General features: G+C 47.7%; 1 protein-coding gene across 1 annotated transcript in view; it reads right to left on the bottom strand.

Annotated features, from left to right (window-relative positions):
• Positions 1–26,500, bottom strand: part of DCC (DCC netrin 1 receptor) — a 566,036-nt gene that overhangs the window by 123,848 nt on the left and 415,688 nt on the right. The window contains exons 10-12 of the mRNA XM_086479399.1: positions 24,438–24,586; positions 23,112–23,250; positions 14,295–14,344 (exon numbers count right to left, since the gene is read on the bottom strand). Coding sequence (XP_086335525.1) covers positions 14,295–14,344; positions 23,112–23,250; positions 24,438–24,586 — 338 coding nt within the window. The remainder of the gene's footprint in view (positions 1–14,294; positions 14,345–23,111; positions 23,251–24,437; positions 24,587–26,500) is intronic.

The raw sequence follows: 26,500 nt of genomic DNA, 5'->3' as shown, positions 1-26,500 counted from the left end.
GCTCCAGAAAACATCAACTAAAAATTTCAGCTGCTTCTAAGACCAAAGTACAGAAAGCGTTACTTTGTTCCAGTTAAAAATATACGTATATTCTGGCAGGAGGGGTTGTTTTTCTCCCCACCTGAAGATCCTGTGAGCAGCACCCGGCCACGCTGCAGGAGGTTGTGTTTGTACTGGGGATGTCCCTTTGTCGCTCCCACTCAACTTCACCCATGCTGGATGGAAAGCCATCCAACAGTTTTGCCAACCTAGGAATCTTCAAAAACAACCCAGTCCATTTGTAAGCCTGGTGGCAATTATGACCATATACATATATATATATATATATATATATACACACACACGCACACATATTTTTTTTTTTCTGTGAGATTTCATGCCTGATCTCTGCTCTGGACCACCACGAGAAAAGACTCCAAGCACTCACCACAGAGCAGGCTGAACACAGCCCGTATCACAGCCAACTTCAGCTCTAAGCAAAGTGGTTATTATTAGTTGAAATGGCAGAGATCTGCAGAATGGGGCTAAAAATTTTGTCCTGTTTACAGATTTTTGTCACATGATATCCATATGGAGTTATTTTTTTCCCCATATCTACTTTCCCAATGAGCTAGGAAATTCTTGTAAAAACCATACTGAAATGTCACCACTCTGCGAAGTCAAGATGCAGCAGTCAGGAAGTGCTGGGCAGCCCTTCCCATGCCTGAATTATTGCACAGAATCTGATTTGTTTAACGAAAAGCTATTAATTAAGTTTGCTTTCACTCTGCTCACTCAACTTTGCAGTCCTGGCCAGGAGATACTCTTACTAAGTGCCTCCTGGGATTTCTGTAGCATAAGCACTTTGCAAACACTAATGAATTTAATGTACATGTTCGTTTATGAGTTTATTTTCACAGCACTCCTGTGGAAAGATGACATTATCCCCTTCTTCCGTTTGACTGGGAAAGATTAAGCTCCACTACTTTAGGGTGCTATATGATGCTTACTACGCAATTCTTTTACAATTTTGCCCTCATTTTAGCTGTACTGGAGTCCTTTATTTATTTAAACCACTACTTCTATCGACTTTGCAATTGTGTCTGCTGCATACTTGAGAACGAGAGCTCCCAGCCCAAGCTGGTCACCAGTAAAGGAAGGTGGTGCATCTGAAAGGCTGACCAGCCCAGTACAAACCCAGGGGCAGAACTAAAACCAGCTCCTAACCACAGGGCCAAACTCTGCAATCGTTCACATGCAGGGAAGCTCTGAGTGATCAACCACCTCCACAGAACCCTTGCGAGATGTGGAGGCAACCAGTAATCCACCCGTATATCAATGTATCGCAGAGAGACGCGGCAGCAGGAGGACAGTCTAAGCCACCGCATCAGGGATGGAGGATTTGACTTTTAAGGTATTATCACATCGTTCTGGCTCTGTTTATTTACTCACGTTCGTGCATGACTGAGCAAAGGACGATATTTGATGGCCACCGGCAAACGCGGGTACGGAGGTTTCCAAACCTCCGCGCCAAGCACGGGGCAGGAGTCCGTGGGAAAAACGTGCGAACGGGCATAGGCTGAACCTCTGTGTCCCAAGACACGTGCAGAGGGAATCAGTTAAGGTTCCCCCTTGAAGTCAAGGCCCGCCCTTCGATTATTCCAACTCCTTTTGACTTCCCCTGCAGCAGAGCTGCGTGCACGCCTCGTTTTACAGCGATAGCTATAGAGACAGCTTTGGGCTCGGGAAGTAAATCCAAAAGCTTTCATGCTCTTCCTTAAGATCAGCCCTCTGAGAGCAGCAGTGGGACGGCAGCCATCGGCCACCACCTCGCCAGGCCTCCGCTGGTGCCTGCAGAAGCCGATAGCATTGTCTTCCTAAAGGGGCTCAGTGTTGAGGCAGCACTTTTCCAGAGCTAATTGCTTCCCATGCATGAAACCATGCTCACATCCCACGAGGGAACTGCGGGGATTAATTAGTCCATATTTGTTAAGCACTTTGAAGATGAAAAACACTTTATGAAAGTTAATTGTTACTACTCGGTTATTTTTCCCCACCAAGCCAGCGTGCTCTTCCAGCAGAGCCTTCTCTTCTTCGCACTTCAACTACCGCGCTGCCCCAATACACACATAGATACGTCCGAAGAGAAAACTTGTTTCATACCGCGGAAAAACCCTCCTGTTGTTCACATTTTTGCAGACAATCATCCGCCAGAAGTTCACGCTGCAGCCTCGAGAAGCTGCTTCGACAGCACCTCTCCCCTCGCTTCCCGCACAGTCCCATACAGGACCACCATCCTTGTTTTCCTGCTTGATATTCCAGCCATCCCTTCCGAAATAAAGCGGCAAATTCTGCCAATTGGTTTCGCCGCGTTTGCTATCTGCCCAGAGAAACCGTGCGCGCGCCCGTGACCGCGGCGGACAGCTGAAGCGGCACCCGCGGCGCGGGGCTGGAAAATGCCTTCGTTCCAGATTTACCACAGTTATCACCCAAATGTCGCGCAGCCCATCATCGCGCTGCTCGGGACCGATTCGCTTCAAGCTCGTCTCCTGGCTGTTGCATGCAAAAGGGGAGCGCAGCCCCCACGCTCAGAGGATCACGGAATCTCAGACTGGTTTGGGCTGGGAGGGCCCTTCAGGGGCCATCTAGTGCAACCCCCTGCAGCGAGCAGGGACATCTTCCACTGGATCAGGCTGCTCAGAGCCCCGTCCAGCCTGACCTGGGATGTTCCCAGGGATGGGGCATCCATCAACTCTCTGGGCAGCCTGTGCCAGTGCTTCACCACCCTCGTCGTAAAGCATTTCTTCCTTATATCCAGTCTGAATCTCCTGTATTTTAGTTTAAAACCATTACCGCTTGTCCTATCGCTACAGGCCCTACTAAACAGTCTGCCCCCATCCTTCTTACAAGTCTCCTTTAAGTATAAAAAGTCATAGTAAGACCGAGCGCACCTCCTGAGGTCCTGAACGCTGCCAACCTGACCCTCCCAAACGCGAACTCTCTTGCCCCAGCCATGCACCACTCCTTCGCAGGCTTTTTATCACCTATTTATTATTTATGAGAATTTCTCAGCCCACGTTGACATCAAGGTAGAAATCTTGTGGACAACGCAAACCCAGATTTCCTTTTTTTCCCTCCTCATCGCTTCCCTTTCTCCACTAAAACCCGCAACCGCAGTAGCCTAACGTGCATCCCCTCGCCCCAACCCACAGGCGCTCACCGCTGCAGAGGAGGGATCGGGGTCACTGCAGGGACCAGCCCATCCCCGAGCTGCCCCTCGGCAGAGACACCCACGTTCCGCACATCTGTTCAAAGGGAGGTGATGATTTTTAGATGGGAAACCTGGCCTTTTTGTGGGAGTTCACCAAAGGTCGGCTGCTAGGTTACATAATCAAATTGAAATAATTCAGGAGTCCTTCCTACGAATAACAGTTTTAGAAGATTACAGTAATTTCCCCCACAAACCAGCCACACTGAGTAGGAGACTGCATTATTATTTTATTTTTCAAAAATAAGGTCATTCAAGGCCACCAATTTTACTCACTGGACTTCAGCCAAAGAAATCTACATAAATATATGTGATTATAAAAAATTACATTAATTTGCATGTCATATGTTACCCGTTAAAAAAAAAAAAACAAACAGAGGGACAAATATAAAGTGGCATATGAAGACAGGGCAAGTTAGGCTGGCTGGCTGTTAGAAGGAAACGTGCAGAAGAGGTGTCTAGGGACATGGAGATGAACGGGAAGCCTTGCGCTCTAAGCTAGCTAAAGAAGATCTAGATTACATCTGAAATATTATCAATAATTTCTTTATTTGTTCACAGCTACTGACTGAACTAGCGTATGACCGAGCAGAGAACAATATCCGTGACGCCGGGAAAGCGCCAGGCTCTCAAGCTCTGCTGACATTCAATACTAAAGAGCTACGTGGAGGCAGCTCTTGGCAGCCTTTGGGGTGGTGGTAGCTGCAGGATGAGATGCTGAGGACAGGCAGCAGTGCTCAGGGGCCCTCTAACATGGAAATAACAAGAATAAAAGTGACAAGGTACAGACATGACTGCAAACTGTTATTGCCCAGCAGCTGGTAGGGGACGAGAAGAGCATGGAGCTGAACGGGGGTCAGTGTGGTCCTACTTCATGGGTCTGAACATCATCCTAAAAAAAATGCCATTCCCTCATTCTAGCGCCTGCAAGATGAAAATCTGTTTATGGTTTTCATAACCGCAGGCTGCTTTTCTGTGAAGAAAGTAAAAGGAATTGTTTTAAAGGGTGAAGTTAACGCCTGTAAATTAAAGGGCATTGAACTCCAGCGTGGATGCCCTTCTTTCAGAAATAAACTGGCCTTCATTTGCTGGTGTTTCAAGGAAGACCATGCTTCACTGCAACCACAACTTCACATTCGACTGAGAGCATCCACACGGGGGTTTAATGCCATTTATGTCCATTAACCTCACAGCTTTCATTAACGCCCCTCTGCTCCCTAAGTGGGCAATACCCCGGATTCAATTAAAAAAACGAGCAAATCAAGTTGCAACACTGACAAACGGGACCAGCCCCGGTTAGCGAGCGCGCTGCTGGCACCGGGCAGCTCCGGGACTACACTGACTGCGGCGTCTCCTGATGTTGTACCTCGAAGTCTTTCAGCACGGCCCATTGCACCTGCAAACCCACAAGCCCACAGCGCCCTTCACTTGCCATCAGGAAGGTGGAGCAGCACTGGATGCCAAAAGCAAGTCTGACCCCCGTCGTGGTGCTCTGGTATGTTGTTTCCACTTGGCCTTGCCTGCGTTAGGATGCTCGGTCTTATTTGTCTCTTCAGCTGCTACTCTCTTTTACAACCCTGCTGTTCTTTTTTTCTTTTCACTGCAAGACGTTCCCTCGTCAAAACTGTTACAGAAAAGGCATTAGAGCACAGAGCACTAAATAATAAAGAAAACCAAAGAAAGCCATGTGGAATAAAATCTGGCAGTATTGCAAAATTAAAACGGAGCAAACCAGAATTAGAGGGGAGTGAATTATTTACAGCCAGCAATTTGTCTTCCTGTCTGCTCACGAATGAGGACAAGTTGTTTCCTCCAACCCAAGAAATCTGAACAAAACTCGTGTTTCCTCATGATGCCCTTAAAGGCAACATACAGGCTGATGGAAATTCCCTCTACAGGTCACCTAGCACTGTCTGCTTCTTACAGGGCAAGCGCAGAAGCGTTTGGACGATGACAACTTGGATGGCCACAGCGAAGAGTCTGGCTTCTACCAGACAACATCTGTGCTACTCACCAAATCGCAGTAAATCACATAAATAACATTGTGCTCCCAGACAGAACGAGCTCTTTAAAAGATCAATGCAATTCGGGAAGGCGCTGAAATCCCTAATTCAAGGCCAAAGTGTAACGGGGGGGGGGGTGTGGGGGGGGTGGTCAGAAAGCTAACAGCGACAAAAATGTTTTGAAGATGCTTACGTAACTCCCGAATGCAAGAGGACTTGATCGAGCTCCAAATTTTGGCAAGAGAAAGTAGGGCACCGCCACAGACAGATGGAACCAACCCACAGCATTAAACCTTTTCTCCTAAAACCAGCAGGGATTAAAACACAGACCTACCAGCTCCCAGTTCTCAACTAAAAGCATCGCTTCTTTATAAATATATATATATAAAAATACGAACAAATTTTGCTGGGAAGAGAGGCAGCTCTGCTAAGTTTAGTCACTTTGATATTAAAAACAATGTTGTGCTTATTTGGACTAACGTTATACCGGTAATTTTCAAGGAACATATTTATAAATGAATAAACTGTTTACCACAACACATCAAATTAAGGAGAAATATATTTAGGAACAGATTAGCACACTGCTTTGATTGTTATGATTATAAATGATTTTGTCAGTCTAATGGCCTAATTGCAAAAGGATAAGGATCTCTTAAGGGCGCAAAAGTAAATATTAGAACAACCGACTGATGTGCAGCATCCAAAGGCGTCCCCTGGCAGGGACGGAGGCACTTGTGCCAACCTGCTTAGGGGTTTTGAGGAACTTCTGACCACACAAAGACTCTCACGAAGTCAAGGTTTTCTTTGGGAGGATCTGAACCTTTCTATGTCCGGGTGAAGCCAGGAGCAGAGCCGGAGCGGACAACCGCGCGGTCTTGGAAGCGCGTGAGGCAGACAGCTCGCCGTGGGACGGCCCACAGGCTGGCCACAGCACCAGGGAAACTTTCTTGTCTCGGCATTTTTCTAAGGTAGCTTGTTTTCTGCCCCTTCTTTCCAGCCCAAGCAGTAACTGGCTGAGGGAGCTTGGAGGTTTTTGCAACCAGCAATGGGAGAGCCCTGCTCAAGGCTGCAGTTTGACCGACCATATAAATACTAGATTTTGACAAAAACCATCATTCAGTCGCTCGAAGGAAATATTGTAGGTGAAGACCATTTTTGTCCCGATCGAAACACAAAGCAAGCAGCTTTCCCAGTTCAACGGGCACTAAACTCCCTCTCTCCTCCCACTTTGGATGGAGCCTGTGAGGGTCGAGCGCGTGGTCATGGCACTTCAGTGCCCACCAGTACGGGTGAAAGTCACTGTTTGGCACCATCCTAAACCAGAGACAAACTTTTAACCTCTCACTCGTATTAAAAGTCTCATAATCAATCTCTGCTGCTGTACACACCTCCAGCAAACCCCAAATCCACTGAAACCACCGCCCTGTGCACGCCACACGCCAAAGGGAGAGCGTCCAACCAGACGAGCTGCGTTAACATCGGGTACAACCGCACGGAGCACTGGAAATTGCTGTCTTCAGTCCCTTACCACACTGCGCAGAAGTTTAAAAGAAGCCCCAAACAGTTCAAACCAGTTTTTTGTGATTTAGGAAAATCACTGAATTCTTTTGGTTTTGACATCCTGAAACTTATTTTTTTACTCATAATCTAGAAGTGAAGTATAATCTTTGCCGTATATTTGTTCACTGGGTTTTTTCCTAATATTTAGTGCCTTCTTCACACTACGACTCTTAACTGTATCTAATCCATAGATGTAGAATTAAAATATAAAACCACGAAATACAACATATTGTGCACCTTTAGTATACACGGACTGTTTCAAAACAGCCTCCTCCAGGAGTACATGAAAAGACTCAAAATTTGCATGGAAAGAAGTATAAAGAATGAAATAATTCTTTAATTATATAGAATTATAATTATAACAGATATACTACAAAATAACACAGGAAACTGGGATGGCTGGGAGTCCCGAAGGAAACCCCAGAAGCTGTCAAAATGATGGTTCAGCATCACCCAGACGCCTCTGGCTGCCCGCGGTACAGCCCACCACTGCGGCCAGGGACAACCGCCCAGAGACAGGCCAGATAACAATTCTAATAATACTTTTTTTTTTTCCCTGATATCAAGCTTCTAGGTAGAGCAGTTACAACCATTTCCCAGTGTCAGTAGGCTGAATATTTTCGATCCGTGTGTGATCAGTAAAGCTGGACTCAGCAGCTTTCCAGGTTGCTCACATTAGGAGGGATATCGGTACCTTAACCTGGCACGTTTATTTCCAAAGCCACGCAGAAATCACGTCATCCTGAGCACTGAAAACAAAATCCCAGCATTTAGCCCGGCATCTCCTTCCTCTTGGCTGTGGTTTGGAGGCACCAGGGAGAGGGGCAGCGCAGCACAGGCTCTCTGCTCCCCTGCCCATTCCTCCTGACCTTCTCTTTCTCCTTCCCTAGTCTTTTTATTTTTTCTCTCCGAGATACCCAGGAACATCTAGCTCTACTAATCAGTGTCATAGCTCATTAATTTGCTTTATTGGTCTCTGGGTAAACCTCTCGTGCTACACTGTTCAGAACCTACTGAGTCTTTATCGTTAAGAAATAACTGCCCAGAGCTCCGACTCTGTGTGTTGCCTGGGCGCATTAAGTGGCTTAATAGTATCTCTAAATTTATCTTAAATGGAAAGGTGGCCAGAACATTCATCACCTTGAACAAGGTTTAATCAAATCCCATAACATAATGAAATCTGTCCAGTTTTGACACCGTAACCTTTGAGACGTGGTCTGTACTCAGCGGCGAGGCGTCGGATGTGGACGATACCCTTAAAGCGCAGCAAAAAATTATCGTACTATTCAAGACAAACAGCTCTTTGCGCCTGTGGGACGCGCTTTGAAGTGCCCGACTGTAACGCTCTCTTGATGACGACACATCTTCCAGCAGGACCAGTTCAAGGGATATTTTCTAAGAGAGTGTGTACGATTAGAAGTGAGAATCAGAAGGTACTGATCTACAAGTTTCAGCAAATTTTCTCATTTTAAAGGTTAAGCTCAATGCTTGTTACTATCCTCTCCTATACGTAATAGATTTAAAGGTTAAAGAGCTCCTTCTCTGTGGTCTTCTCCGTAAGTAATAGATCTAAAGGTTACGTACGTTGTTTCTAGAGGACACATCTCTAAACAGTGGTGACAGTCACTTTGATTTTACTTTTTGGTTCTTTCCAACTGCTTCCTTGACATCGATTCCTTTTATGTGGAATCCAATCTCCGTTTCCAGTTCACAGCTCATCTCTTCCTACAGCCAGAACATTTCCGTATATCCAAGTCTCCACAGTGCTTTACAAATGTTAGCTAATGAAATAAATTACTATGTTTTTCCACACTTTGCAAATACCATGTTAACATCGAGCTTAACCACCCCGTTGCTCCCTCATCCTTGCCACGAAGCGCCAGACTGAAATACCACAGGGCAGCCTTGTGCCAAGGGTGAGCCCAAGCAAGCACTTACACTGACTACTCGGCTGTCACCGCTGCTGAGCTCCCGCGGCTTTTTCATACTTACGGGCTCACCCACCCCGCTGGAAGGTGGTTTTTGGTGAATGGGACCGACGGTGCAGTTTGTTTGACAGTACAACCCACCAGCTCTATTACATCGATTTTCCCCAAAATAAGCCATACCGCCAGAAGAACTGTTTCATCACACGTGCCTCATCACTTAGTCATTTTCTAAGTATTTGAAAAAGCATTTTGGGTCTCAGTCTTTCCGTCTGTAAAATGCGGTAACAGCTCCTACCAGCAAGGCTGGGTTTCGGGTCCAGAATGGCCGGTCTGGAGCTGTGAAACTCAGCACCCGACATGACCGGAGCTGAAGGACAGATCGGTGCTTTGCAAACCTCACCTGTGGGGCCGGAGGGGAGGCACGGAGGGGCTCCCCCGTCAGCAGGATGGGAGACGGCTCCTCTACCCCGGGCCAGGTCATGGCACACCCTGCTGCTTGCTTAGGCAGTTTGAAACTTCATTAGCGAGACAAGGGATGATTATAGAATAGAATTAGCATAGAACTGGAATTAGAAGAGAAACAGGGTATTTTCAGCTGGAAGGGACCCACAGCGATCACACAGCCCAACTGCCTGACCCCCCCCAGGGCTGACCAAAGCACGTGGTTAAGGGCATTGTCCAAATGCCGCTGAAATCCCGGCAGGCTCGGGGCATCGACCGCCTCTCCAGGAAGCCTGTGCCAGGGTCTGACCACCCTCTCTCTAAAGAAATGCTTCCTGATGTCCAGCCTGAGCACTATAAACAATGCTCATTCGGGGGAAAAAATACTTCCCATGCCAACCAAACTTTTCACGCGTGATAAAGGACGCTGAACAGAATATATCGCACCTACTTCAAGCAGCCTGTCCAACCTTGAAAGCAACATTCTCTCTTGATATTGCTGCATCATAAAGGGCCCCAATCCATCCTCATCCTCCAGTGGCACCTCACGGGGATGATGTACAGCTCAGCAACAATTCCTCTGAAGGCTCAGGATGCATTTATAGCACATTTTAATGTACATTTAGGAGCAGAGCGATTCTTAGCAGCTGAGCTAAATGCGAGCTGACAGAATGGTTGATCTCTTTGCCTGTGCCGGAGTGTAGCGCTCGCTGTCAGCGCAGAGCAGCTTCCAGACCCAGATGCCACGTAATGAAAACAAAAATATTAAAAAAATAGCTTTCGCAGTGGCAAACATCTGGCTCCTGCATGCCTCACGTCTGTCCCAGAGCATCCCAAGGCACGTCTCCTCGCGCCTGCGTCCTTCTCAACAGCAGAATTCAACGTGGGGACCAAACCCAGAGGGGGAGGAGGAGGAACTTTGTAACATTTCACTCTGACAGCCTAAAAATGGTGAAAGCTTTGTTTCACGGACTGTCCAAGGGCTCACAGTTTGGTGACGACTTTAATTTGGAGACGGCTAAACGTTTTCCAGCTGAGTGGCAGATCTACGTGCAGACGACGAGGAACGCTTGACAAGAGGCTCGTTTCCTTTAGGTCCCATCAGCAGATCCTCTCTGGCCACAGAGGGGCAAAGATGGGTCAATGTAAAACGTCCCCTAGGTGAGCGCCTACAAGAGCAGGCAGCCAGACTTCAAGTGCCTAAATCCTTTGGCTCAAATAATTCGGAGAAAGGACAGAGAAACAACATAAAAATATCAATGTGACTACAGAAAGCACAGCTAGCTCCGAAGTACCTACCTACCCTGAGGTACCCAGCAGCACTCATCACCTTAGGTGCTGTTCTCCGCCACAAAACGCTAAGATGTACGAACGTAATTAAAAACGGAGTTTGCTGACGAGCTGCTGACCACAGTCTGCCCTTGCCTGGGCCGATCCCAAAGTCAGGCTCAGCCTCACGCCACCAGCTGCGATTAAACCCCCAGCGGCCGCGCTGAGGCTTGATTAGCTGCTTTGCTGCTGAGTTTTGGTCCAAAACACCTCGCAGCCCTGAGCGGGTCAAAGCTGCCATGAATACGGAGCATCTCCAGAAGGCACAGATCTGTGTGCTTAAGTAGTGTGAAATTACGTGATTTGTTCGGGGTGGTACCCACTAGCCTGCCTCTTTCGACAGCGAAATACACTCTCCATAGCTGCAGAGATTTTGCTAGGAATAATTGACCAAGAGGCCAGAAGAAGGGGAGAGTTTTGCTCAGCGAATGTTAAACAATGCAATTATTCACGCTGGAAAGAGCTACGGGTAAGACTCAGCAAACTGTTGCAAAGGAGGAATTCAAGCCTATGATCCACAGCTCTCGCTAGCTTAAACCACCTTCTCCTCTGCTAAATTTCGTACAAAACTCCTGCATTTTATTATCATGAACTAATGATTAAGATTTATTTACAGGTATTTGTAAGATCTCATAAACAGCACCAATATTGATTTGCAGTACCATTCTACAAACATTATAGTGCATAAATTCCATGAAGGGGCTTTTTTAGGTAGAGATACAAACACACACACAAAAGAAATGACAAAAAATCCCAGATTCATTATGTGTCTTTTAACTTTCCCTAGGAGAACGTTACCGGTTAGGAAAAACCTTACCCCAGAAGCAATCCCTATTCATCTGGGTGGAACTACTTCCTGAGATTAGATCGCTACTAAAGATGATGCTTATTTCTTCACTTTCCTCTGTATTTGAAAATGGGAAGGAGAAATGGTTACATACAGCTTTAATTAGATAAATCTATAGCTATTTATGCACTTTAGATTGGCCAATTAGTAACTAGTATTTAAAAAATTACAGAAAGTAAAAACACACCAATATTTAAAGCAAGGAAGTAAAGAAGCAAACAAACACATAAATAGCCACCAACAGTTGCCTTCACGCTGCTTCTTGAAAAGGGCAGAAGAAACAAGCGCAACAGAAGGAAAAAAATCTCCTAAAAGACAAAAGGAGCAAATTTTCCACTTTTTCAGCTCAGGGCCCCCAGCTAAAGCAACAGCTGGGCTGTCGCAGAAATGGTATGCCAGCTCAAAAGAGTTCAGATCCACTGGATCCCCCCCGCCCCCCATAAGACTATCTTTTGTTGTTGTTCCATTCCGTCAGCTAAAGCAACGTGGAGATCTCCTTGTTCTACAGAATGAACCTTAAAACGAGAGTTCTCTGTTAAAAGATAAAACTTTTGCTAATTAGTTTAGCTTAGAATTGCAGCTCTTGTGCTTTTTTTTGTTGGCTAAAACCCTGCTACAAAACATTTCCCCTTTTTGACCTCCTCTGCCGATCCAAATTTGGCAATTGCCACGTCGTCTCCACCAGAAGGAGAAGCTGTTGACGCAGATGTTCCTTGGACAAAACTCTATCCACGTATTAAGCACCGTACGTGACCTTTTCCTTAAGCAAAGCAGGGTGTTTTCAGAATATTTCAGAAACAAACCTCTTATTTCTTATTAGATCATCTACCACTAACTACAAGTCCGCGCAAGCGCCCTGTGCACAGCTTCTGATACCGAACTGCCCCCATTCTCGTCTCAGCCGCTTCTGCGTTGCATTTTGCAGCGAAATCCCTTTCAGGCAGGGAACTGTAGTTCTGTCGGAGTCCTCACCAGTATCAATTCTGATCTGACCGGGGTCTCCAGTCACAGAACACCATCAATATTAAGCAATAATCATGATAATAGTAATTCATAGCAAGCATCTTCCATCTGCTTGGCCATCTCCGTTATGTTATTAAATTAATAGACCTGCCACCGCCAAAGAAAAATAGCATAGAGAGAAATCTTATTAAGCTAGAGATGAAATTTTAAACAATTCTGGGAACTGCCAAGGCCAGCCTTTGGGCTCTTCTGTGCGCCACTCAAATCCCGTTAGCAAGCCATGAGGGTTATTTAGTTATTTGTTTTGATTTAATCAGTTTGTGAATTGTAAATGTTTAATCAAATTAATTCTGACTGCTGCCAAGGCAGAAGAGAAGCAAGAACATGATAAAAAGCGGATGGCAGAGATACAATATTCTGGGTTATTGCAGCCTTTTAAAGAGCAGGGGACTGTATACAGCTTTTTACATCATCAGCAGTTGAGGTGTACCTCAGCCACCGGAGCTGCACTGCGGAAGAGCAGGCAAAGGTTTTTTGGAGCTTTGAAGCTGCTGCTTCTACTCGAAAAACCTTTTTTGTTCCTTAAGATTTAGCGAGCCTAGTTCATTTCTGTACTTGTTGTTCCAAATTACCTAATTCTATCGAGATTTGCTGGGATACGGCGGTATCTGTTCTTACCTACACCTGCGTCACCTGCAGGATACATCCCGAAGCGTCCCAACTGGTCCCACGTACCTTCTCCTCTCTGACCAAGAGCCCCGTTTCATACACGCACCCTTAAAACACCTTTTTACGCCGTTATTGTGTCACACGTGGTACCAGCTCGAGCGATTCGAAACTGATACTGTGCCTCGCGAGATGCAGAAGATGCGTTTTGGAGGGGAGGTAAAAAGCAGGCTCCAGCATCCCGTCAAGCCTCCCAACATTTAGCACAAAAGCTTACAAAACGCGATCAATTGCTCGGTGACATTTTACCTTGAGAATAAGCACGAAAAAATAAACACAAAGGTTCGGAACAAGATGTGCCGAGACACCAATGCCCTTTGGGCGCTACGTGTAAGAGGAATTTAAAAGTAACCGGAGCTGGGTGCGTTAAAAATGAAAATAAATCAGAATATACATTTGGTGGTGTGAAAAATGTGCAGTAGAGAAGACGTATCAAACTGACTATTATATATTATATCGCAATATACTATATAGAGATTATATAAACAGCAGTTTATCCTCATCAGCGAGCTTGGGGCTCCTGCTCCTCACTAGCTGTGCAAATGGAGATCTCCAAAGGCCACGTCCTGACAAGACACAACAAGCGGGGGGGGGGAGGTTTGTGCCTGCCTTGAACGCTCTAAAGCGTGAGTTTTTCCATGTCCAAAGGGGCCTGCCACCGAAATCAGCTACGGAACAAAAACTTCACTCAACAAGCAGCAAGCGTAATTAACACCTATGACGTACAGTATTATACTATGAGATATATCAACGCACTTCCTCAGCGATATGGACAACAGACTTTTTTAAGGAAGAAAGCACTGAATTTAAGAGCAAGAAATATATTTGTTAGGATAAGCAAGATGACAAAACACCGACCTGCACGTGGCACGTACAACCTATACCAAAGAAATGGCTCTTATGCCACCTCTTCCCCCGGAACAGCTCTGCTCCTCGTTATTCCCTGAGCTTGTTGCATTTCATCAAAGAGCAGTTTTGGTTTATTGGAACAGTTTCTGCTCGTGCACCTAAGTTTAAGTGCTACTACCGGTGCAGAAGCCTCTCTGGAAAAATCACCAATTCTCTCTAAAACACTTTTTTTGTGGGTTTCAATTCTTATATTAACATGATCTCCTGCACAAGCAAAAAGGAACCTTCTGCAAGGGGCAGATGGGGTTCCTTTGCATCTGAAAAAGCTACACGAAGCAGAAATATCTACACAAATATCCACGACCGGTAGTCAGGAGGCGCTGAGCACGTGGCAGACTTACCCTGGAGTTCACCACTTCCAAGGAGACATTCTGAGGCATCGCACTGGGCACTGAAAGGGAAGAAAAGAAGAAAGAAATGGGAAATACTGCCATTAGTGTCTATGAGTAAGTTACATCAAATATTTCTCTGGTTGGAAAGAAGAGCGCAGCTTTTACATCCAGTTTACAACCCGCTCACAGCCACGCAGCTAATCCAGGTGGAACTGCAGGGGTCCCCTAGAGGAGAGGAAAAACAAACACATCTGGTTTTCTTCCTGTTTTGAGCAGTCCTATTAGTGAGCCCTTTACACAAGCAGCGAGCAGGCTCCCGGCAGCGAGACCGACGACTGGAAGTCGGTGATTCGGTACACACTTGGCCAGAAACAAACAAGAACGTGCCACAACTTGGCTGGCTTTCACGTACTGAAGTGAATTTCGGAACTCCTACCCAGGCAGAGCTGGGCATTCCTCCCTCTGTGGCACCAGTGCGCCCCTTGCTAGGAGGCTGCCCAAAGGGCAAAGAGGAAAAACCCCTTGTCTGTAGATCATGCTTAAAGAGCTGCTGCACATCACGGCGCTGCGCGTCACCCGTGGGATATCCCAGATAACCCTGGGGCTGCACAGCCCCGCCTCGCCGCGGCCGCTCCGGGAAACACCCTGGGGTTTCCAAACAGGGCGAGGAGCTCGTCCACGCAGTGGCCGACAGAGGGGCCGCACGAGGCACTGATGGGAAACGGCGTTAAGCACCTGCGCGGGGAAAACTCGTGAAAACTTGTGTGGGGAAAGCTCATGTGGGGACAAAACTCGCGTGGGATAAAAACGCGCGCGGACAAAAACGTGCGTGGGCATAAAAACACGTGTGGGCATAAAAATGCACGTGGGCAAAAACACGTGTGGGCATAAAAACGTGTATGGACATGAAAAAGCACGTAGGCAAAAACACGTGTGGGCATAAAAAACGCGCGTGGACATAAAAAGGTGTGTGGGCTAAAAACGCGCGTGGACATAAAAAAACACGTGGGCAAAAACACGTGTGGGCATAAAAACGCATGTGGGCATAAAAATTCACATGGGCTAAAAATGTGCATGGGCAAAAACTCGCCTGGTCGAAAAACACACGTGGATAAAACCACGGGCGGGCTGAAAACACGTGCGGGGACAAAAACCACCCGTGGGCTGAAAACACGCGGGGGGGAAAAACTCTTGCTGGGGGGGTCGGGGAAGCTCGTGTGGAGGTGCGGACTGTTGGATGGGGGCATGCACATCTGCAGAACCGATGCCCATCCTGACAGCCGCGGGGTCACGTCACCCGCGGCTCGCAGGACGTGCTGCGCCCCTTTCCCTGCACGGGGCTGTTTCGTCTCTTATCAGCGCCTGCCACGCACTCTAGATGCAGAGATGGTGCGGTCAGAGGCGACTCCTCGCTGCAGAGAGGAGAGATCTGCCTCCTCCAGAGCGCTGAGCTTGAGCCACTCCGCGCTAATGGGCTCCACCTGCCACAGCTGGGAGCTTGTATGGACAATACAGACCATACACGGGACCAACACACAGAGACAACAGCCCCCGTTCTGCCCACCTCTAGAGCAGAATTCCAGCAATTCATTCTCATGGAAGTTTTGGCCAGAATAAGTGATTTGCAGAAATACTTCTGTATATGTTTTGCTCGGTGAGGTACGCCCCACGCTCCTGGACAGCCATTTTCAGTGAAGACTGAAGGAGAAAAGGAAGGTAAGCCTGGCTTGTGGATGGATTCCAGCTCTTAGCTCTTTACCTATTAAATTAGTCTCTACAGTCAGAAGTCCTTTCCCCATTCAGATAACAATAAATAATAACCCAAGCACTCCTTAAACGCTGCACTTGTTTAAATAAAGTTAATTTATTTGACCTCCAAGCTGTTTCAGGTCTCAGATCATCCTTGTAGATCTTTGCTGAACCAATTCAGCAAAGTGGACGACTGCAACGAGAATGATTCTGCCCCAGTGTCATTAAGCTCATCTGAAAATGAGTTCAACAACTTTTTTGACTTGATATATTCCTACTTAGACACCGAAAAATCATTTCCTGTCATTTTCCCTGATACATCTTACTGCAAACTATTCTTAAATTTGGTATGCGCCGTGATCCCTTTTTCAGCTCATTCTTTCCAAATTCAGGGCCACCTTCCTGGAAGCATAAACTACACCCCTGTTTTTCAACTGCTCAGGAGCCCAGGCTCACATTTCTCTGAAAGGAAAACAGCATCAGGCAGTCGATGCTTCACCAACTACAAACTTATTTTTAGAGATTTTGGCTCCTCAACGGCTGAATTAGTATTTGCCATCAGGTGGAGGAACATACATTTGAACCTTAATACGGAGACGTCACTGCTCACCCTCCCCTCGTTTTGAAAAATATCAGACAGAAAATTGTCTCTGGGATGCACTTGGTATTGCGAGGAATACGAAAAGTGAGATATTTTGGGACATTTCTGAATGAGCCAGATCTGGCAAACGCTGCTATCTCCCAGTAAAACTTGTTCTCGCTGGAGAGTATTTGCCCTTGTTTGCGAGCACATAAGGTTCCTCAAAGCTGAGGTTCCTCAAAGGTGACTCCTCTTTTCTCTCCCCTCTCTCATGGGCAGCAAAGGCTCATTGCAACCTTCAGCCACTGCCACCTCAAACCTTTCTTCCTCATTACTCACTTTCAATTTTCATTGCTATTACATATTATTCCCCTACCAGACAAACGACTCAACATCGTTTACTTTTACATATACTACTTGTTTGTCTTTCTATTATTTTGATTATTTCTCTTTGGTGAACGCTTGTCATATTTCCCCGTTTTCTGGCGTGCGTGAACGTCACCAACTCCTCCTCTTTTCTTCCAGGCCTTCAACCAAAACAAATCCAGACCTGACCCAGCATCGAACCCAAGCACTCCCACAGCAACACCGCGTGTCTTCACTCCTCGGTCTCCATTCAGTCAAGGAGACGTTTGCAGGAACAAACCAGAGACCCCGATTTCATGACTCGGGTTGCTTAACAACGAGCCAGCTCCCCTGGCAAACCCAGCGCCTGTGAGATTACAATTACTTCCTCCCGTTATTATATCTTGATCAAATAAAGAAATTGGATGCACCTGGTAAAATTTGGGGTTTTTTCTGTTTATTATTCACAGCTTAATTATACCATTAGAACTCATTCTGCCTAGCGTTAAGCAATGAACAGAACAGATGCATCCAGGGGTAACTCAGCCCCTTTGTCTCAGCACAGAGCGACTCAGTGGTGAAAGAAGCCTCGAATATACCGGAGGGGCCGTGCTGCCTGCCTTGGACGAGCTGTCTAACAGTCGGTGGGGTGAGCCTCGCTGCTGGAGACCTACTGATGGGAAGAAGGTTCATACAGCAAGGTACTCGCATTTGTTGTTGGGTTGGTTCTTTCTCCTTTTCATAGAATCACAGACTGGTTTGGGCTGGAAGGGACCCCAAAGACCATCCAGTTCCAACCTCCCTGCCATGGGCAGGGACACCTCCCACCAGACCAGGTCACTCCCAGCCCCATCCAGCCTGGCCTTGAGCTCTGCCAGGGAGGGGGCAGCCACAGCTGCTCTGGGCAACCTGTGCCAGGGCCTCACCACCCTCACAGGGAAGAATTTCTTCCCAATATCTCATCTCAATCTCCCCTCTTCTAGTTTAAAACTGTCACCCCTCGTCCCATCCCCACACCCCCTGATCCAGAGTCCCTCCCCACCTCTCCTGCAGCCCCCTTTTAGCACTGGAAGCCACTCTAAGGTCTCCCTGGAGCCTTCTCCTCTCCAGGCTGAACACCCCCAACTCTCTCAGGCTGTCCTCACAGGGGAGCTGCTCCAGCCCTCTGAGCATCTTCCTGACCCTCCTCTGTCCCTGCTCGAGCAGGTCCGTGTCTTTCCCGTGTTGGGGGAGCCCAGAGCTGGATGCAGCCCTGCAGGGGGGGGGGTCTCACCAGAGCAGAGGGGGAGAATCCCCTCCCTTGATCTGCTGGCCACGCTTCTCCTGACGCAGCCCAGGATGCCGTTGCTGCCTGGCTGCGAGCGCATATTGCCGGCTCATGTCCAGCTCTTCATCCACCAACACCCCCCAGGTCCTTCTCCGTAGGGCTGCTCTCATTTTCTACCCGGTGAAATTCAAATTTCCAGTTGCCCAGCAGATGAACCCACATCCCTTGTGGTTTCGTGAGTTGTCATTCTTTAGTTGTAGAGCAGAACGGTCCAGAACGAACGAGACGGCTGAGCAGATACAGATGGGTTTGATAATTTGGGGGAAATTCACTATACCAAGAGGCTGGGCTACTGAGGTGGTACAATAAGGGACTCAGCCCCCAGCAGGGTCACAGCCATGACACCGTCCGCTGCCGGTAAATCCACTGCTCACACCCTCGCAGACCATTCCTCCTCGCCCTGCTCTCATCTCTCACGCACACAAAGCAACGGCTACCGACATCTGAAAAACTTCATAGGCTGTCTCCTGTGTCAATCTGAATGTCAATCTTCAATTTTTACTGTTTTTTTTTTTTTAAAAAAAAAGCAATCACATTATAATTATGGATATAAATTATATTTAAATCAAGTCGTCAGGAAGCATGAAATAATACTGTCTGCCAATTGCTGGGATTAAATGCATTTTGATAAATTCACGAGCATGATAGCTCAAAGCATTTCTGAAATGGCACGCAGCTGGGCCAAATATTATCTGAGCTGTATTTTAAACCGAAAATTAAGCATTAAAGATACACCGTGCTCCTTGATCTGGTGAATGCTGTCTGCGGTCTGTAGCTCCTGCCGCTGGAGGTGCCACACTTAATCCCTTCGCTCGGGGTGCATTTCTTACACTACAGATTACATCTCAGAGCTTCATGGAAAATTTCTGCCCACAGAAGTGCGGGAACTAACAGTACAGGGTTTTTTTGTGTGTGTGTCCAACTACATACCCTATACAGCAAGGACTGGAGTGGAAAAAATAACCTGCTCAAGCACACTCTCAAGAGGCAGGAAGACTTAAAAATTACCCCATCGTTTTTATGAGAGGAAGGGAAAGGCAGACCAGTCTTCAGGACTTTTCTCCCATTTTTGACATTTCCTTCTGTTTCAAACCAGTTTTCAGAAAAGCAGCATGGGACTCGCTGCCCTTTGAAAGCGTCCCAGCTCCTCGCCTGGGGACTACCCTCCGGGTTTGGCTGCCAACGTGAAAATAAACTCCCGGAGACTACATGGTCTGAGACATGAAGACAGCACGAAGGAAAGACCAAAGGCAGCCGGTCGTGACAAGCAAGGTGCTCCTCACTACGGCAAAAGAACCGCGCAGGCGCAGGGAAAGGTGGCCGGCCCCTGTCCCTCTGACAGCGGTGATCCCTGCCTGATGAGGCTTTTCAGTCTAAACTCAAGCTGGAGGATGGCTCGTGATCCAAAAAGCACAGCGGGGCAGCCTGGGGAGCCGCTCTCCTCCACTGGGAAGGTGGTGGCAGGGGACGTAGGAACAAAACCTGCCTGAAAACCAATGGGCAGCTACAGGCTTTCTCCTTCCTTTCTCTGTCACCTATGAAACAGGACAGATTAAATGCCTTTGTCCTTCCTCTACGTAGGCTGTTGGCTCTCCCATGCAGGAGCTATTTCTTGCTGCATTATTGTGCATCCTTCCAGCAGAAGGGACCTAAACTCTGGGAAGGGTGTCTGCGTGGTACCATACAAGAAGAAACAGCAGAAAGTTGTGGTGCTGCAGACCCGCTCTCTCCATTCCCTCCTTTCCTTCCTGGGACAGCTAGGGCCACCACCATCCTCACCGGGCCTCGGCCGAAGCCAGGCTCTCACTGCTTTGGCTCCTCTTCTTCATGCGAGAGACCAAAGCCAGACAGACCCAGAATAAGGAGGACGAAAAAGACATCCTAAAGGGATTTTCTCTTCTTTTACACCTGCACCAGAAAAATAGAGGAAGTGTGGGAAGCCTTCTGACTTCTTCACAGAACAGACTTCTGCTTAAATACGGAGAAAAACAGATACTGCCTTTTTCCAGATTCCTGTAACAAGGGCACCTATGCACACTCCTGCTTTCTGGAACAGTCTCATGCAAACCTTCTCGTTAGCAATGATTTCTGTTCGCAGACAGGTGAAGTGTTTGAAACACTTGCAGAGGATAATTTTCAGACTCATGAATAACAATCTTTCCCTTTCTCACTTCTGGTGACATTTAAAACCAAAGTGGAGTACAGGGCCACGGTTCTACACTTCACAGTGTGAATTAAATCTACATACATTATGCAAAATATTCATTTTCACTTGTTTTCCTTTTGTTTTTATAATTATAAGTGTGAAGTAATTTATTCTGCCAAGAACCAGCCTGTATTACAAGGGAAAACTGAATTTTCTGGGTAGACATAAGTAGCACTTGAAAAATATATTGCAGAGGTGTCAAAGGTACAATAACAGTGCCAACCGAGCCAGGGGTCTCACGGATGAATCCCACTGAAGATACAGCCCAGAATAACACAGATTAAAAAAGCGCTGGGGTTCAGCAGGTCCCTCGCTCAGGGTTCCCCACACCCCCAGCCCCCTCCACGTCGCTCTTCACGCCGTCTGTTTTGGAGGCTCCAACAGCTTTCCTCCAGTGCCCGTCATTGAGGTGCCTATTTCTTTCCAAAATAAACTCAAGGCAGACTGGCTCAGCCTTTCTAAAACGAAAGCACCGCTCCTCCTGACCCGCCCCAGCCTCACCGCCCGGCTGGAGACCCTCCTTTCAGACCATGCTTCCTCCATCGCTGCTCCTCCAGAGGTCAAGGAGACCTGGGGGGACCTCCAGACCACGGGGTAATTCAGGGTGGCAGCAAGCCCACCGGGAGTGGGAGAATCACAGAATCATTAGGTTGGAAAAGACCTCAAAGATCATCAAGTCCAACCACCAACCCAACCCCACCGTGCCCACTAAACCACGTCCCCAAGCGCCACATCTACACGGTTTGTGAACACCTCCAGGGACGGTGACTCCACCACTGCCCTGGGCAGACTGTGCCAGGGCTTGAACACTCTTTCCATAAAGAAATTCTTCCTAATATCCAATCTAAACCTCCCCTGGCGCAACTTGAGGCCGTTCCCTCTCGTCCTATCGCTTGTTCCTTGGGAGAACAGACCCACACCCACCTCACCACAGCCTCCTCTCAGGCAGCTGCAGAGAGCGATCAGGTCTCCCCTCAGCCTCCTCTTCTCCAGGCTGAACACTCCCAGTTCCCTCAGCCCTTCCTCACCAGACCTGTTCTCCAATGTGAAACGTGACGTGAGACAGCAGCATCGCTTCCACGGGGGACGTCACCAACCCACACGTGATCCAGGGACACCTGCAGGAGGGCTCTATGCTGTAGGCAGGCCAAACAAATACAAGAGCTTCCCCAGTGCCTGAGACCCTCCTTCTGCTGATTTTCTCCAGGATCTATACTAACGCTGCCCAGAAATTCACATTTTCAGTCGATCACATGTAGCACACAACAGAAGCAACTGGGTTACCAGACTGAAAATGTCCATTCTTAACTTCACACACATTTTCATCTGTTTTGGGTAGAATACCAAGGGAGAGTAATCAACTTTGTAATAAAATTAGATAAATATTTGTAAATATAAAGGGATAAATCGCAATCACCCTGGGTCTCCACTCTATTTTTTTTTCTCTCACATCAATCTACAGCATGGAAAGGAACAAAAGTGAAATTTTTATGCAACTTAGGTGCATGCCAGGCACTGTTTCTGAATGTGCTCATTAGCAGAGATTATCTGCTACACTTCTGAGGGGGTACAAGCCCAGCAAGTTGAACATAGCTAGCTGAAGCCCACAGCAACATATTTCTTGCCTGCTCCCTGATTTTATACTCTCATTTATAAGCAAACGTCTTTTTCCCATGAAAATGACCTTAAATTAGTGATCCAAAACCAGGCCAGGGCCACCCGAACTTGCTTTATCAGCAAGTTATGCAAAGGAAAAGAGCTCAGTAAGTTATGAAAATGAAGTTGTCCGAATTTTTATCAAAAGGAAAATTAACTCTTTATAAATCTCACTTTAAAAGCTTACTTGACACCTCCCATGTCATCTTTAAACAAAACGCTGGCACGGAAAAAGCCCCTCCGGCACATCCCTGAAGCCTGTCTCTGGTCTGGCTTCTGCTTTACAAACTCTCACCAACCCTGCTGAAAGAAGTTTTCTTTCATTTTTATGGTTTTTACACTTTTGTAGCCCCGATGACTCCAATGAAGTTATTCCTGCTCTAGCCAGGTGTGAGGATCAGGCTCAGCGACTTCAAGAGGAGTCAGGCGTGTGTTCAGTTTTGTCGTATCAGACACAACGAAGCGCTTATGAATGCGAAATAAAACTCAATTTATCTCCCGGAGCCTGCGAGGCACAGGAGCACGGCACGAGCTGGGGGAAGGACGCTGGTGCAGCCGCCGTGACGAGCGGCGATTGAAGCCCTGGCCCATTTGCTACCCCCCGTGTTTAAAGCCCAAACCCAGGCAGCTGGCTCTTCCAATGCAGCTGTAACAAAACAGTGTCTGTTGAAAAGCTGAAAAGATGCTTAAGTTAAAGATAAAATAAAGAGAGGAGTATCCTTATCGCTAGGCATAGGAATAATGAACTGAAACAATTATCCTCGGAGACGAACGCCAGCTCAGAGGGTGCCGCTGCAGGCAGGTGCTGAACCTCTGATTTCTGCCCCGCACATCCAACCACCTCCTCGCTCCGTTGCTGCCTCTTCCAAAATACGGCGGCAGAAGGAAAAAAAAAAGAAGTTTAAAAATCTGACGATTGCAACCGTCAGACGCAACGTGCCCCCCGGCTCCGCCCCCACTCACCATCCGACAGCGTGGTGACCGTCACGTCCTCCGTGGAGACGCCGGGGCCGTAGCGGTTGTAGGCGAGGAAGCGCAGGGTGTACTCGGTGAACTTCTTCAGCCCCTCCAGGCGGTACGAGAGCCCGTCCACCTCCACGTTCTAGCACACAGGGACGACAAACCGAGGGGGAACGTGACCGCCAGCGCCACGGCCGTGCCGAGGGATGAGCGGATTAGAGGCGAGCTTTTCACTCTTTGAGAGCTAAATCCTTATTTAAGTTGATATAAAAGGCAATTTGTAACAGAGCGGCTTGCTACAGCGCGGTTCTTGGTCTGCAGCCCTGCCCACGGCATCGGGACAGAAGGGATTTTAGCACCTCAGGGTTGTGGGGTTGGGTTTTTTTTCAGGAGAAAAGGGTTTTTTTTTTCAGTTAAGCTGCCACTCCACAGGTAGGTGACAGGGAAGGCAGAAAATAAAGACAGAGAGTCAGAGGGGAATTTTGGAGACAAGAAAGAAGTAAAATAAAGGAAGCACGGAAAGAAAGGGGACAGTATAAAAGTTCCTCTAAGACTACCGAAGCACCAGCCCCAAGACTGCTGATGCCTGTGACTATCACATGCTATCAGGTCAGAAAAAAAGACCTCTCCACTTTCTTCCCTGCCCTATTCTTTGCCAAAAACGCATTCGGGCCCCGCTCTACCCACAGAGCTCATCTTCACCGCTACTGCCACGCTCCGATCCGATATTGGTTATTAGATGGCCGGTGGGAATCGAGCCGTTTGCAACCTGAAGAAAGCAAGGCTGCCTGTTTGCCGCTCGAAAGCACGTGCTCAGGGCCGAGTCAGGAGCACAATGAAGTGCACAGCATCAACACCAATTTTTCCTATAAGCACCTGTCAGTCTGGAGAAAAAAAAAAACGCATCGTTTCTAGCCCGGATTCGTATTATCTTACCTTCCTACTCGAAAGAAGCTCAGGAAGCAACTAAAAATATATATTCTTACGCACGTGTACAAACCGCCATTAATGTGTTGATGGTTTTGCACGACGTCAAGGCGGAATCTAAGGGGTCTTTCAATGCTCTTTGGCATCACTCTGAAATTTCGGCTGAGGAATGGCCGCTATATAACAGCCTGCGGCCTATCACCTCCCGAATCCATTTTATACTCGTGGAAATTTATTTCGCTTGATTTTCTCTTTTATCACTGGTCTGTGTAACAGTTACCTAAGCTGGAGGATTAATCCATAAAACCTCTCACTCCCTGCAGCGCTCTAAAGACCTGCAGATGCCTACACCAAGTGCCTCCCTTTCACGGGGAGAGCAGAGCTGCTCCAGCCATCGCTCACCTGCTCTCTTCCCGTCGCCGTCTCCGTACAGAACAGCCTGTAGCCTTGAACGGGGCCGTTGGCATAGGCAGGAGGATCCCAGGAGACGAGAATCGAGGTAGGTGAGGTAGACACAGCCCGCAGGTTTTCCACCGGTCCAGGAACTTGCACTGCAGGGAAAGGAAAGGAAAGGACAGTGTGAAAATCCCCTTCCCGCATTGCCCACCGCGGTGCCCGGACCCACGACACACGGCACGGCCCAGCACCCATCTCCGAGGGATGCCTGCTTCAGCACCGCACACCTCAGAAACTCCAGATGAAACTCAAAAGGGATGATAAACCCACGGAAAAAATACCCTGCGGAAAGACCGTTGCGGATTTAGCACCGTGAATACACGGAACGCAGAAAAGGGATGTTCCACCCTGGCTACACCCCTGTGCCTTTGGCTCAGAGGATGGACTTCATCTCAAAATGGAATTTCTGGGAAATAAACAGCCCAAATATCTAACGCACGCAACAGAGGCATCTACCGTGAGGCAGTAAGAAATCGGGAGCCACGCAAACCTGATCAACCAAAATCAGTTCGAGCAAAGGGCGGCCGTGAGAGGAGCCATCAGAAAAACCCGCGGGCAAACACCGACGCAACCGAAGTCATCTCACAAACACACTAGCTGCGGCCGCAAAGCTGCTTTCCAGCGGGGCACCGCTCAGTTGTGTGTGTTTCTGCCCCAGCTCTGTGCGTACCAGCTTGATGCTGTTAAATTATAAATCGATTTGGTGCACTGCAGCAGGCTTTGGTTTCTTTTGGCGAGAAATTAGCCCTCAGGATCCCCCTTGTTACCTTCTGCTTACAGCGCTTCCACGTACTGTGCTCGTGTACCTGTTTATGCCGTCTGTTTAAACCCCTTTATGCGTTACTCACTCTATTTTAGCTGCCTGAGGGATCACAGACAATGGTCGAGATGAAGCACCAAGGCCAATCCTCAGCACGCTCTAACGAACGAGGGAGCCCACCCCTAGGCTGGTGTCCCCCCGCTTGGCAGCGGCACGAGCCTGCTCCTGCAAAGCCACAGGGCAGCACGGCGATGGATTCGGTCACACAGCTCTTCTCGTAACGCCCTGGGTGACTGGGCGGGTGAGCAGGGGCTGGACCAGAGACCTCCCATCATCTGCAAACCCTGATTTGCCCTTAAAAGTTTGGCCTCACTAGTGTAAGCTCCAGTAGTAACACGTAGCCCCAGTTCTGCTCTTGAATACTATTCCTGTGTTTGCACAAGGCCCAGCACTTACAGAAATTGCAGGGCTGTAACAAGCTCATCTTACCAACCAAATAATGACAATAAAAGTGTTAAAATATCTGATCTTTGAAACTATTATCCGTTTTAATTAGTTCCAAAAACACAGAGGTTTGCAATAGGTTTAGCCTTAAGTAGAGATCATTTGAAACGCAAAACTGAGATTGCCTTGACACCAAATCATGCTGGCGGGTGAAAAAGCACATAACTCCTCAAATGACAACACAAAACAATCCCTTGTAACTGTTCAGGAAGCCATAGCAGGTCACCTTTTGTTATACAGACTGTATCTTAAAGGGCTCCAATTTCACCCTGAACGCAAATTACCACACAGCAACTACAGCACGCTTTTGGATGTCATCTTAAATCAGTTATTCAAACAAAAGAGCTAAAAAAAAAAGCTTAATAAACTCCTCTAACTACCAGCAGTACCAGAAAATCACTCCCTGCACGTTGCTGGTGGACCTAACCCCAGCGACAAGCGACGTTTGGAGGTGAGGCTGCCTATAGCTTATCTGTGCCTTCATCCCGAACTCAAGCAAAACTGGAAGGAAAAAAAAGCCCAAAACCCAAACGGTAATGGTGGCAAAAACATAAAGGTCAAAAGCAGGAGGTTATTTCTGAAAATCTTCAGCCCCAAATAGCACCTTCTCACTTTCACACAGGGAGCGTGCTGTGGCATAAAACAAACTCACACGCTATTGTGCAGCCGGCAGACCCCAGAACTACAGCTCCCAGAGCAGGCTCTCTGCGACGTTAACACCCGCCCCATTCCAAGGCGGTTTCAC

The sequence above is a fragment of the Leptosomus discolor genome, chromosome Z (assembly GCF_034619465.1).
Source record: "Leptosomus discolor isolate bLepDis1 chromosome Z, bLepDis1.hap2, whole genome shotgun sequence".
In the NCBI taxonomy this organism is placed as follows: domain Eukaryota; kingdom Metazoa; phylum Chordata; class Aves; order Leptosomiformes; family Leptosomidae; genus Leptosomus; species Leptosomus discolor.
The sequence above is the reverse complement of the archived record's forward strand: the minus strand, read 5'-3'. Positions and strand labels throughout refer to the sequence as shown.